The sequence below is a fragment of the Canis lupus genome, chromosome 16, assembly GCF_048164855.1.
Source record: "Canis lupus baileyi chromosome 16, mCanLup2.hap1, whole genome shotgun sequence".
Lineage (NCBI taxonomy): Eukaryota > Metazoa > Chordata > Mammalia > Carnivora > Canidae > Canis > Canis lupus.
In genome coordinates, this window is record NC_132853.1 from 41,091,332 (window position 1) to 41,105,290 (window position 13,959).

A 13,959-nucleotide genomic window follows, 5' to 3' on the forward strand; every position below is an offset into this window, starting at 1 on the left:
CATGCTTAGAGGTGTCTGACTTTGGGTAATAAATGATACGCTTACTCTGGGTTTTGTGAGCAGAGCCCACCTGAGTGATGGCAAGCAAGGGTGGTCTCTAGGCCACTGCTCTTCATACACCCTGATGAAGCAGAAACAGAGGACTAGACGAGATGTCACACACATTCACAAGAATACTATGGGTCTTTGCTCAAATGGGTCTTTGTTGAAAGGAATCCTGCCTGAGGCCTTCCGTAAACACAGAACCTTCTGTGAGGTATCATTTCCCCATCTCCCACTAATGACTCTTTTGTATTGCATGACTTTTATACTATAGTTTTATCTTAAAACATGGCACTCACTTAACTGAGAAAAGCAAGATGCAGAGGAGTATGTTGCCATTTGTTTCAAAAGAGGGAAGATTCATGCACATCTGTGAAAAATACTACTGGAGGATACATAAGAGATTGATAACAGTGGTTGTCTCTAGCCAGGGAAATTGGGTAAGTTAGGGGCATGGTTGGAGAAACACTCTAAAAATATATTCAAAAAAATTTCTTGGGGCACCAGGCTGGCTCAGTCAGTAGAGCATGCGACTCTTGATCTCCAGGTTTTGAATTCGAGCCCCACACTGGGTGTAGAGATTACTTAAAAATAGAATCTTTAAAAAAAAAAAAAAAAAAAAAAATCTTTTTTGTAAAAAAGTCTCTGACGCCTTCCATACCCCTAGGTGGCCTACTGATGCGGCATGAATGCCTAAATTTTCCTCCAAAATTCAGATTCCCCTATCTTTCTGCCCCACCCCCACCAGGCAGCCCAGCTCTAATCTGCCTCCTGAGGCTGAAGTCCTCAGACTGGACTCTTTTCCTGACAAAGTAGGCTGCCTTGTGACTTTTGATATTACCAGAGAGCCATCTCAGCTTCATTCTCTTTGAGAGACCAATTAGACCCAGTCATGCCCTCCTCAGGGGGTCTTGACATGAGGGAAAATGATTCCTCACCAGAGCTGTTATCGACCCAGGGGCCCAGTGTACTTACAATTAATACTCAATTTGCAAGTAAAGAGGAACAGAACATTTAGGCAATCAAAAATTAAGTGTTCTTGGGTCATCTCAGGGAACACACAAGTGGTTCTCCTACTTAACAGTTGAATGTTAAGTACTGCCATTACTGCCACTTCACTGGTGACCAAACTGAAGGTTGAAAAAGCAAAAACACTTTCCCAAGGCAAGTGACAGAACCCAGAATTTTTTTTAGTTGTATTCTTATACGGTGAAATACAACATCATGGAATAAAACAGACTATAATGAATAACTATTAAATAAACAACTATGTAACTTCCACCCAGTCCAAGAACACTGCCGGCACCCCAGAAACCACCCTCGCATCCCCATCTCGGGTCCCTTCTCCATCCTTTTCACTTCTTTCCCCCAGAGGTAAACACTATCTTTTAAAAATGAATCACTTCCTTTTTTTTATTCCTAGTTTTACCACCCATGGGTGTACAATGCTGGGTCCACTCAGGTCTATGAATCTCTGATGTTCACGTTCTTAATGAGGTAATGCTTCCTGTTGTGCCATCAGTTACTGAAAGATCCATTTAAATCTTCCATCGAGCATGAATTTGTCTGTTTCTTCTTTTAGCTGTCAGTTTCTGCTTTATGTATTTTGAGGCCATTATTAGATGCATGCAAATTTAGAACTGGTCTGTCTTCCTTTCATCACTACACTTCATCTCTACCAAGGATTCTGAAAGGCTCATGGTCTGACATGAATAATGCGACACTAGCTCTCCCTGGGTTAGTCTCCCACGGTCCCTTCCTCCATCCCTCCTCTGCCTCCGCAACAGACAGGGAGTATCCTCCTCCTTCTGCATTTGTGTGGCCTCTTGACCTATGTGCAAAGTCACCGATACTTTTTAGTTATAAAACACAGGAGGAGGAGGAAAATCAGGACAAAAAGAAAACAAAGCAATATGAATGAATTAAAGCCCTACGCAGAGCCTCCAGGCTGACTTGCCCTTCCCTCAGGCAGTTGAATTTCCACAGGAAGTACAGTTGCAGCTGCTTTAGAGAAATTAGTACACTTTATCAACATAATGCTCCCTGGCGAGGGTGATGCCTAACAGGGGCCAGATTAGAAAGCTGTTTATTCACAAATACTCCTCGCATAAACACACCAGAGAATACTGTACAAATCAGTCATATCCGTGTGGTACCGCGACCATTTCAAGTCAAACTATTTTATTGTCCAAGAGACTCTCTCTGTGGTCCTGAGAGGCCCATTCTCAATGGCAGGAGCCCCCGGGGGGTGGCAGAGTCCTCAGAGTCCTCACTCCTCAGCGCTCTGAGTGCTGATGTAGTCCTGCAGGAGTGCCTGCGCCTCTGCCCGCCCGCTCATCTTGGTGGCCTTGCCCTGGAAGCGGCCTTTCTTCCCAGCTCCTTTGCCCTCCAGGACCTCAGCCACCCTGGGGAGCACAGAGACAGTCAGGGAGGAAGTCTTCAAGGGAAAAGCCACAGAAAAAACAAAGGCAGCCCTGAGTCTTTCCCCTAGGACTGTGGGGAGGGAAAGGAAGAGTAGATGGCTTCTAGAAACCCTTCTTAAAAATACCTGCACATGTGCACAGATACATATGTACCATGTTTATTGTAAGAGTGAGTAACTGGGGGAATAAAAAATGAACTAGTATTTGTTGTTCCAGGTATTAAAAAAAAAGAGAGAGAGAGAGAGTGAATAATTGGGACACAATAGAAATGTCTAGAGGGCACCTGGGTGGCTCAGGGGTTGAGCGTCTGCCTTTGGCTCAGGGCATGATCCTGGAGTCCTGGGATCAAGTCCTACATCAGGCTCTCTGCATTGAGCCTGCTTCTCCTCCCTCTTCCTATGTCTCTGCCTCTCTCTTTATCTCTCATGAATAAATAAAACTTAAAAAAAAAAAAAAAGAAATGTCTAGAAACAGGGGCCTAGATAAATCATGGTCACCTCCAGGAAACAGGGCAAGTGCCCACTAGAGGTAAGGGGCTACAGACACAACACCCATGAGGAGCAGCAGTGAAGCAAGCTGGGGGTGAGAAGGGGGGACTGAGGCAGAGGGACAAGCCTATCCTGTCTGAAGAAGGCAGTCACCACCCATTTCCTTGCAGCTACTGCCATGTGGGAATGCAGGCCTAGTCTTGCCAGAGTGTACCTTCTTTTCCTTTCTTGAGAAAAGCTAGAACTCTTTATTACTTTTATGTACAAATCCAATTTTAAAATGTAACATAATTTTGAAGATTTAAAATAGTACACAGGCCAAACCAGTCTACAGGCCACATCTGGTTGCCTGTCAGAGAATTGTGCTTTAAATTCTTATGTTTTCCTGGGGCACCTGGATGGGTCAAGTCAGGTAAGTGTCTGTCTTCAGCTCAGGTCATGATCCCAGGGTCTTGGGATGGAGCCCTTCATTGGGCTCCCTGCCTGGTGGGGAGTAATCTTCTCCCTCTGTTCCTTCCCCCAACCATGTTCTCCTTCTCTCTCAAATAGGATAAATAAAATCTATATATAAATAAATAAATTAAATTAAATTAATAACTAAATTTGTTCATTCGTTTGTTCATTCATTCATTCTTATGTTTTCTTTTCAACACATATTCATCAGAGCCAGCTGGGACTCTGAAAACTCTAAACATCAAAAAGAACATAGGGCACTACACCTCCGTATTTAATTTAAAGAAAATATCAACAATAATATGAGGATAAAGAAATGCAACAAAGTTCTAATTTTTCCGTAACAACTACATCAATGCCTATTTTTACTTAGTCTCAAAATCCTAATTTTTTTCTCTAAAAAAGTTGGTCTGTGTCTCTGCCTTGCTGGTGCCCTAAGCACCTGCTTCATCTTCCTCACGATAATCCAGCACCTGAATTCATGTATCATTTACACACTTCAACTCCTAAAAGAAAAACAGAAAGCACAGGAGATTTGGAGCGAGAAAGACCTGGGTTTGAGTCTCAGTTCTGCCACTGTTCTTGTGAGATCTCAGGCACATGAGGTGCTGTCCCTTATGTGCAAAATCAGAAACGATGGCAGTGTTATATCCTGCTCAGCCCACCTCACAGGCCTGTGATGTGACTCAGAATGAGAGCGCAGATGTGGTGGCCCTTTTCCTCGGTCAAGGACTATATCCGCAGGTTAGTGCGGGCAGTCCACAGAAGATTACCTGGGGCCCAGGGTCTCCACGGCCTCAGCTGGCCCTGCCAGTAGGAAGAGCCCAGCACCTTTCTCATCGCCCACAGTTAAGAACAGGAGGGTCTCCTAGGAAGTAAGATAAGGAGATAAGCCCTGATACTTAAGAAACTGGGGTCAAACCCCCTAAACCCCACCCTCTCCTCAGTCTCAAGTTCAGGTTTTTTGCTACTAAACCATGTGTAATGTTCCTGATAAGTGATAATGCAGCCCCTATACTCTAGCCTACCAAGACCAAGATACTTTTCAAGAATGACTATGGGAACTTATATTAAACACCAAGAAGCAGGCAGAAGGCTGCTATGGCCAGGTGCTAAAGCCTTTTGTGATCTGACTCCCACCAACCTTTGCAACCTAGCCACCGCCTTCCCCCACGCACCCTGCGCCTGCCACTAGCTAAAGCTCTGTTTCCCTCTGCCTGGAGACCTCTGCTGCCTTGTCTGTCTGATGACCACTAAGCAGTCCTCCAGGGCCCCTGTCCTGAGGCCTCCCCCACTCTTTCAGGTGACGTTCTTCCACCCCCAGCACTGACCACCCTCTATTAGAAATGTTGACAAACACATTTGCCTCCAGACTTGAGTTAGCTCCTTGAAAATCAGTATACTCTACCTGGAATTATGAAGAGAGACATACATACTGTTTGGCCTGGAGCAGGGACCCTAAAAGGTGTTTTTTGGAGTAAATGCAAAAGAGAGACCTGGAAATCACGAAGTTGCAGACTGTCAGGATGGGCAGAGGCACTCGAAGCCAGAGGCAAAGGAAAATGGAAGCGACAGCCTTCAAATGGCCTACACATCACTTGTAAAACCAGGCTTTCAGCACACATAAATCTGCGTGGCTTGGAGGAGTTCCAGCTCTGATATGAGGAGCTCAGAAGCTAGTAAATGTTCTAGCCAGAAAGGTCAATATCATAGATCTAAGTCAGCACCTAAAACAGTGCTTGGCTCACAGCTACTGCTAAAAAAACAGTACTGAATTTCAATTCCCTGCTCTTCATGTATTCATGTGTATTCAGCTGAGCTAATGCCCCTCACTTAGATTTCTACTCAAGGTGGACGGAGAATCTCATGCTCCTCTTACCTCTGACCCAATCTCATTGGCGATGATATTCATGAACTCAGAATCACCCTCCTTCCTACAACAAAGGACACAGACGTGAGATCCAGCTCAAAGTGGGACTGGGAAACCACTCCTCCTCCTAAGGTCAGCCTTGCTGCTGTCTGTGCAAAGTCCCAGACTCCCTCAGCCAAGACAGACAGTGCTGGCCAAGAGCCAGCAACGTGTTCTCCTCAGCAGTTTATTATTTTTTTTAAGACTTTTATTTATTTATTCATAGAGACACAAAGAGAGAGAGAGAGAGAGAGAGAGGCAGAGACACAGGCAGAGGGAGAAGCAGGCTCCACGCAGGGAGCCCGACGTGGGTCTCGATCCCGGGCCTCCAAGATCACACCCCAGGCTGCAGGCGGCGCTAAACCGCTGCGCCACAGGGGCTGCCCCCTCCTCAGCAGTTTAAAGCATGCTTTGCATCTGTGTGTGCCTCTCCTAAACAAGATCAGCCAGGTAAGGAGAGATCTGGTAGATGGTGAAGGAGGTAAGGAAAGGTGATGATGAAAGTTATAGTTCACAGCGTTGCCGTGAAAATGCTCTGATCAAACCCAGGAAATCTGGAATCTGAAGGTAACACATCTCCTGGGGTCTGCTCGGCCTTGGGAAATCAGCGAGCAACCTGTCTCCTACTATGCACCACACACAGCGGAGAGGCTGAACCCCAAACCCAACACTCCCACACCCTGTCTCTCACCTATGTAACGTGACCACACCTCCCCAGTCCGGGCTGTTCCGAAGGCTGTGGGCGACGTGCACGGCCAGGTCTCTGAGTAGATTCAGGTTGTTCTGAAATGGACGCCATAGTTCAGAAGATCGAAGGACTAACAGGAGAGTTCACCATCTTCCCACCACTTGGCCCTCCCATCACTTCCCGCCCTGATGAACAACACAGCTGGTTGGGCAAAGGGGTTGGGTCTGGGGAACCTATTCTAGGCACAGCCCATGCCCTCTCCATTCTCTGTGGAATATATCACCTTCTGCAAGAGCTTGGTAGAGTTCTGTAGCTTCTTCACTGCTTCTACGTGATCCTCCACTCCACATCTGCAAGAGAAAGGTGTGTGATCACCTGCCCAGCTTCCCAAACTGCTTTTGGTGTGGGCGTCAATCCATAATGCCTTTCTTGATAGTTTATCTCCCTCCAGATGAGGACCTGGGCACATTCCAAAAGGACTGAGGAAGAGGATATAAAAGAATAAACCATTTTGTGTGGGTCTGACTACCTCTCCAAAGCGCTTTACCATTTATGATTGTATCTTACCCCGCTGAGCTAAGAGATTACTGTCTCTCCTCCAGGTAGGGAAGCTGAGCTTGGGGTGTCCAGGAACTAAGACAGGGGGCAGCAGAAGGGGGCATACTTAAGTAGTGCAGTGAGTGCTTTTTCAGTTCCATGGCTTCTCTCCATCCACTTCAGCACCCGGTTCCCAGCCAGAAATGCCAGGTTGGTTTTGTTCTTTTTCCCCTTTTCAATGCCCAGAATTTTAATAACCTATATGAGACAAGGGGGCATATGCATGAACCTCAGTGAGTGCTAGGCCTGAGTGAGGGCAGGCAATCCCTAGACCTGCCGCCCGCCCCCCCCCCGCCAGCTCGGAAACAATATTTTAGTATATGTGCTGCCGAAGCGAGCACGAGCTCGGAAACAATAAAGGAGCGACTTCACCTAGGCTGCCTCCACTGTCCCCTTCGATCACTCCCAGATCGTGGTGATCCCCACTTCCCTAGTACCCTCTCTCCCAAACACTCAGGAGCCCTTCTTCACCTACCTGAAGGTCACTGAGATTGCTCACATGGGTCCCACAGCACATGTTGGCATCAACATTCTCAATGGTGACAACTCGAATGGGCCCCACATGATCATCTGGCAAACCTCGGCCCCTCACCTGGAACATGGTGGAGGGAGAAGGGCTGGCTGTCTGAATTCTGATGAGGGTCTCACAGAGGGCCATTCTATAGAAGCCACCAGACTGTCTCTCCCTCACCTGCTCCACCTCAGGGTCATCCAAGCTCAGCTCCCGCACATTCACAGGCAGCCGGTCCCTGATTTTTTCATTGACGCTCTGCTCAATGGCGGCCACTTGCTCTATGGTCACAGAGGGGCTGTCCAATTCAATCACACTCCGGAGTCGCCCTAACTCCCTGCCGGAAGAAGTAGAGTAGTCACAAGATGCTGATGATGACAACAATAACATAAGACATTTGTATAAATTAACCGTATTTAATGCTCACAGGAATCCTGTAAGGTAAAGACTGTCATTTTTTTTTCATGAGTGAGGGGCAGGAAGGAATGTGAGCAAGATCATGTAGCCACAATTCACCCCCTGGGTCTCTAGGCTCCCAACTCCATGTTCCTTGCTTCTCCCATTCTCATGTTTCCCCTGAGACACACCCCATCCTAAGGTCACCCACCCCATCCTAAGGGGAACAGAACACAGCAGAGTTTGAACACTACCCTTTCTTTTCTCCTCCTACTCCCTGACCCATTACTGGGAAAGGAGCTGGTAGTTAGAGACCTGTGACCTACGGTTAGTCTTAAGCCCCCTGCTCACCATGATGTAGTCTTCAACCCAAACAGATGGTCCGCAACTGCTGTGATGAGATGCTGCCCTGAGCAGAGACAGGGAAGAGTGAGCGGTGCTGCCAGCCTCATATTCCCACAATATCATCATAGACATTCTTCCCATTGAAGACCTGCTGGGGAACTGGCTAGTAACTCTTGACAGATATTTTATTGAAAATCCTCATCTGGGGCACCTGGATGGCTCAGTCAGTTAAGCATCTAACCCTTGATTTCCACTCAGGTCATGATCTTTGGATCATGGGATTGAGCCCCATAGCCAGCTCTGCTGTACATGGAATCTGCTTAAGATTCTCTCTCTAAAAAAAAAAAAAAAAATTCTCTCTCTGCCCCCTGCCCCTTCCCTTCTCGCACACTCATGCACTTTCTCTCGCCCTCTAAATAAATAAATAAATAAATAAATAAATAAATAAATAAATAAATAAAATCCTCATGAGACCTCTACGAAAAGCTTTATGATGCCATTTCACAAATGACCTATCTCAGTGGTCTGGGGTAAAGACAATGAGAGCTGGGGCCAGGATGATCGTACTGACAGTGGAAGGAAGTGGAAGTGGAGAGGTATTTTTAGAAGATAAGTTGACAGGACTTCGTGACTGGCTATCCCGAAAGAGGTGTCTGTCCTGACTTTCAGGATTTGAGTAACTAGGTAGATGCTAATTGAAGATCAGGTCTGGAGGAGCCTTTTTAAGTCCATTTTGGACATACTGAATTTAAGAAGCCCAGGAGAGGGATCCCTGGGTGGCGCAGCGGTTTGGCGCCTGCCTTTGGCCCAGGGCGTGATCCTGGAGACCCGGGATCGAATCCCACATCAGGCTCCCGGTGCATGGAGCCTGCTTCTCCCTCTGCCTGTGTCTCTGCCTCTCTCTCTCTCTCTGTGACTATCATAAAAAATAAATAAATATAAAAAAAAAATAAGAAGAAGAAGCCCAGGAGATATCCAGATAAAAATAACAAGTGGGGGGCACCTGGGTGGCTCAGTCAGTTGAATGTCTGCCTTTGACTCAGGTCATGATCCTGGAGTCCTGGGATTGAGCCCCACATCAGGCTTCCTGCTCAGCAGAGAGTCTGCTTCTCCCTCTGCCCCTCAACCTGCTGGTGCTATCTCTCTCTTTCTCTCAAATTAAAAAAAAAAAAATTATTAAAAAAAAAGATAACAAGTGGGAAGTTGGTAATACTCAAATCCAGCAGTGATTCTAATACTCTTGTGTTCACATTGTTTTTATACCATTTATACCATTTATATACCATTTATCATATTGAATTGAATTGGAGCTGATTCTAAATGTTGGTCCTTTCCAAAAGTTTTAACTCCTAAAGAACCCAAACCACATCTCAATCACCATGGTACCCACATGTGCAGCAACTGCCTCTCCCTCAGGTCCCCCAGGCCACCTTGCCTACCTGAATGCTGCTGCATATGGTCAAACCGCCGCTCCCAGTCCACCCGGACCTGGACTTCGGTACCAGGGGCCAGGGGTGTCTGTGTGAAATGATCAGCCTGGGCCCCTCGGCGGGTTACTCGCAGCACAGAGATGCCATTGATTGTACCATGGTCATCAGGCTGGGGAAAGAATTAAAGCTAATCAGTGGTGGGAGGCAAAACTCATCTTAACTCCTAGATACAAAGACCCTCTAGGGAAACTGAGAAACACACCAGTAATTTAAGATTCCCTAAGGGAAAAGAGGCAATGGCAAGTGAGGTAGTCTACTCTGTTCTGTGAGAGACTGTTCTCACTCTGAACACCCATATATATAGTTCTTCAGAAAAAATAACAGAATTGAGACAAAGTTGTAACTACAACAACGAAGATTTTAGTAAAACCCAAAAAACCTTGTCATTCTCATTGCCTTAATTTAGATTCTTATCTTTCAATAGTTTTTTAAATGTTTTGAATTTTCCTCTGCTCCATCCTCCTCACTCCTACTAGAATTAGATTAAAAAAGATTCACTCATTTTAGGGATGCCTAGGTGGCTCGGTCGGTGGAGCATGTGACTCTTGATCTCAGGGTCTTGAATTCAAGCCCCACATGGGGTGTAGAGATTACTTTAAAAAAAAAAACAAAACCACTCGTTCATTTAAAAAAATACCTAGTGCCAACTGCTTACAAGACACTGCAAACAAGAAAACTAAGCAAACAAGACAAGGTCCCTCAAGGAACTTAAGAGTCTGGAAAAGAATACAGACACACACAAGTCATTGCAATAGGATCTGCAACACGCCACAATGTAAAAAAGTATAATGCTCTAGAGGAGCTCTGAGGAAAGAGACCTAATAGTCTCAGGGAATCAGGGAAGACTTCCTGAAAGAAATGATTTATAAAGTGAGTCCTATAGTTGCCTGAGGCCACAGGTTTTCCTTCAGCAGAAAATGATGATGATGTGGATATGAAATAGAAACTTCCTCACTATCAAGTTTACTAAACATGTTCTCTTGTGTCGCTTCTTTGCCTAAGTACACTCCATGGCTCACCATAGCTTCTTTTCTTTTTTTTTTTTTTTTTTTCTTTTTTGAGAGAAAGAGAGCAAGCACAAGCAGAAGGGACAGACGGAGACAGAATCTCAAGCAGAACGATGCCTGGGTGGTTCCAGTGGTTTAGCGCCTGCCTTCGGCCCAGGGTGTGATCGAGTCCCACACTGGGCTCTCTGCATGGAGCTTGCTTCTCCCTCTGCCTGTCTCTCTCTCTCTCTGTGTGTGTCTCTCACGAATAAATAAATGAAATATTAAAAAAAAAAAAAAAAAGAATCTCGGGCAGCCCTGGTGGCTCAACAGTTTAGTGCCGCCTTCAGCCCAGGGTGTGATCCTGGAGACCCAGGATCAAGTCCCATGTCAGGCTCCCTGCACAAAGCCTGCTTCTCCCTCTGCCTGTGTCTCTGCCTCTATCTCTCTCTCTCTATGTCTCTCATGAATAAATAAATAAAATATATAAAAAAAAAAAAAAAGAATCTCAAGCAGACTCTGCACTGAGTGTGGAGCCCAACACAGGGCTCAATCCCACAACCCCGAGATCATGACCTGAGCCAAAACCAAGAGTCCAACACTTAACTGACTGAGCCACCCAGGCGCCCCTCACCACAACTTCTTGAATGAAGTCCACAAAGCTTAAAACATCCTCCAAGTCTCTGTGAACGGGCTCCAACTTACCTTTCCAAGGTCATCTCCAGCCTGCCATTAACACACACCATAGGCTCCAACTACAGTGGACCATTTGAAGTTAACTAAACTTGTCAGATCCTTCAGGTTTCCCTGCCTTGTGCTATTATCGCTGCTGGAAAAGCCTCTCCAGTAATGCCCACCTTTCTGCTTTTGTTACCCTCCTTTCTCGTATGCACAATGGACTTTGTTCCTATCCAATCCCGGCATAAATAACTCTGTCTTCTGCTGTGCTTCTTCAGGGGAACCTTTTCCAGGCCCTGGCAAATACCCTAAACTAATTTCTAATCCCTCTGCACTTGCTGTTCTCGATGTCTAGAATACTTTCCCCTTCCCTACCAGCTCCATTAAATAATTGCAGTGGCTTACCCCTTAAATTCGTCAGGTCTCTACGGAAATAACCTGCCCCCTACCTAGGAGAACATCCCATCAACTGTCTCTCCCTCAAACTTTAATTTTCTTTACAGCACTCACTGTACCGGGCATTCTATTTTATCTATTCACCATTTTGTCTGTCTTCCCCGATAAGTATTCTACGTACGGACAGATGCTGCCTTGTTCACTCCTTATCCTTAGCCCCTAGAATAAGTACCCAACGTATGTTATGGCACGATAAACATCTCTTGGGTGAACAAATGACCCGGCTTGAACTAACTTCCACCTGCATTCATCACGGCTGGGGCGGAGGAGCAGGAGGGCATTTCCCACCTGAGCAGAAAGGAATAAGGGGCTTCCCGGGAGAGGATCGGGTGAGGCAAGGGCCTGGTACCTGTCCCCCGCCCTCGGGGAAAAGCAGCGTGTCTTCCAGCACCACTTGGAAGCCACTCAGCACTTCCTTCTTGCCGTTGCTTCCTTCGGTCTCCAACTCCGCGGGACGGCAGGAGACCACTGTGGTGGTGAACTGCAGGGAGCAACGGAGATTAAGTCCGACCTCAAACCTAAGGCCACCGGGACTGACTCTCTCTCGGCACCTCCTCCCCGCGGCGCCCTCCGCCCGCCAGCCGCAGGTCCCCTCGCCCAGCCGGCCGCACCTCGCGGGCGTAGCTGTCTCGCTGACACCGGAACGCCATCGCCGCTGTTTCCCGGGACGCCGGGACCCGCGCACGCTGGACCGCCCGCGGAGCGACGGAGAGCCGCAGGGGACAATATTCACTGCGCGAGGGTCTCCGCGCAGAAGCACGAGGGCAAAGGATGGGGTGTGGCTTGGACAAACTTACTGCAAACGCGATTTGAGATTTGCGATCCTGCGGAAGTTCCCGGGTGCCTAGCAACCGAAGAGTTTGGAAAGGACCGGAAAACAAAAATAAAACTGCTAGCGGCCTGAACTTGTCAAGGCAGTCCATTTAGCCCCGCACAATCTCAGCTGGGGAGAGGGGAGGACGGTACTGATTTGGATACAAGGCAGCGCCGGCCAGTGGAAATTAGTGCAAACCCCGTATGCTGATACTGTTGAAATCAACAGATCCAGAATATTATGTCATTGTGTGATAACAAGTGTAAAAATAAGTGAGATTTTTTCGGCACAAAATTTTCGAAAGCTGATGTGTATTTTGCACTTATAGCACATCTCAGCTTGCACTAGCCACATCTCAGTACTCAATAATCACATGCACTCAATAATCATAGGTGATTAGTGCTACTTAAATGGACAGTATAGATAAGAAACGCTAACAAAGTTACAAACTGCAATCAGTACCTTAAAACGTTAAACGGATTAGATGTTAAAATTAACTTTCTGCTCTCTTAAATCAGCTAATAATAAAGCTTGAAGACTCCAGGTGCTTCAAAATTCAGGATTTTTCAGATTTTAGGCAGTAATGCAGAGCATACCCCGTGTGTTATATAACACACTCCATTTGGAACTCTGGAGCAACATCATGTCATCAAACACATCATTTATGCTGAGAAATGCACTACATGGAATAAACATACTATAAGTAGCTCCACATCATTTTAAGTAAGGTTTTGCTGCCAAATGAGTTTTGCTGTCAGTTTTTTAAAGTGGGTTTTCAGAACTCTTTGGTTTTCAGAACTGTGGGTAAGAGGGATATATGCTATAAAAGTTCAAGTCCCAACTCTGCCACTTATTGTGACCTGTTCAATCACCTATGAAGAAAATACCTGATTATAAGATTAATATGAGGTTCAATTTTTTTTTCTTAATTTTATTTATTTATTCATGAGAGACACAAAGAAAGAGACACAGGCAGAGGGAGAAGCAGACTCCCTGCAGGGAGCCTGAGGTGGGACTCAATCCCAGGACCCCTGGATCATGCCCTGAGCCAAGGCCAATGCTCAACAACTGAGCCACCCAAGCGTCCCAAAATTCAAAAAATTTTAATGAGATAACTAGAAAGATTTCATAAATTGTCAAGCACAATATGAATACAGCTTTGTATTCTCCAATTTTGTTTAAAGTTTAAGAACTAATGTTAACAGCAAAATGAGCAAAAGATATGGACAGAGCACCTTAAAAGAAATATCAGTCACTGATAAAAAATAAACAATGAACAATCATAGTTAAAAGTAAATTAAATCAGGTGCAATTTGTTATCCTCACAAATGTCTACAAAGTTTTGGAGAATGGAGCACTCTGTTGGTGGCCGCAGGAAGCTGTCCAATTTCATTTAAGAGCAACTTGGCAACAGCTATCAAAATGTTTAAATGTATCTACTCTTTGACTTGGCAATTCCACTTCTAGAAATCTACCCTACAGGTATTTTTGCCAAATATGTAACCATATTTAAATGTTCATTGCAGCACTGTTTGAAAATTGAAAAAAAAATGGGAAAAATCACCACCAACAATCTAAATGTCCCTCAATATGGGATTCCTGAGTGGCGCAGTGGTTTAGCGCCTGCCTTTGGCCCAGGGCATGATCCTGGAGACCCAGGATTGAATCCCACGTCGGGCTCCC

At 45.9% G+C, this 13,959-nt stretch overlaps 1 protein-coding gene across 5 annotated transcripts; it reads right to left on the minus strand.

The window, feature by feature from the left end:
- Positions 1-1,211: 1,211 nt before the first annotated feature.
- AARSD1 (alanyl-tRNA synthetase domain containing 1) lies at positions 1,212-12,233 on the minus strand. Of its 5 annotated transcripts, none has more exons than XM_072780732.1 (12): positions 12,074-12,233; positions 11,812-11,943; positions 9,292-9,451; positions 7,859-7,916; positions 7,292-7,448; positions 7,076-7,192; positions 6,668-6,798; positions 6,287-6,353; positions 6,007-6,098; positions 5,286-5,340; positions 4,180-4,274; positions 1,212-2,447 (listed from the first exon to the last, which is right to left on the minus strand). In XM_072780732.1, the coding sequence occupies exons 1-12, from the start codon at positions 12,110-12,112 to the stop codon at positions 2,312-2,314; spliced, it is 1,239 nt and encodes a 412-aa protein (XP_072636833.1). In that variant the 5' UTR covers positions 12,113-12,233; the 3' UTR covers positions 1,212-2,311. The 5 variants fall into 5 exon arrangements, with proteins under 5 accessions (XP_072636833.1, XP_072636837.1, XP_072636836.1 ...); XM_072780733.1 differs by lacking the exon at positions 1,212-2,447 and adding an exon at positions 3,710-3,912; XM_072780736.1 differs by lacking the exon at positions 4,180-4,274.
- Between the last annotated feature and the right edge of the window lie 1,726 nt (positions 12,234-13,959).

What these genes read in the sequence shown, in the direction of transcription:
- AARSD1 (XM_072780732.1), bottom strand. Translation starts at nt 12,112, where the DNA reads ATGGCGTTCCGGTGTCAGCGAGACAGCTACGCCCGCGAG. An exon ending in TCCCCGAGGGCGGGGGACAG is followed by an intron (nt 9,452 to 11,811) that starts GTACCAGGCCCT and finishes TTCTTTCCCCAG; the next exon opens with CCTGATGACCATGGTACAAT. An exon ending in ATGACCCTGAGGTGGAGCAG is followed by an intron (nt 7,193 to 7,291) that starts GTGAGGGAGAGA and finishes ACCATGTTCCAG; the next exon opens with GTGAGGGGCCGAGGTTTGCC.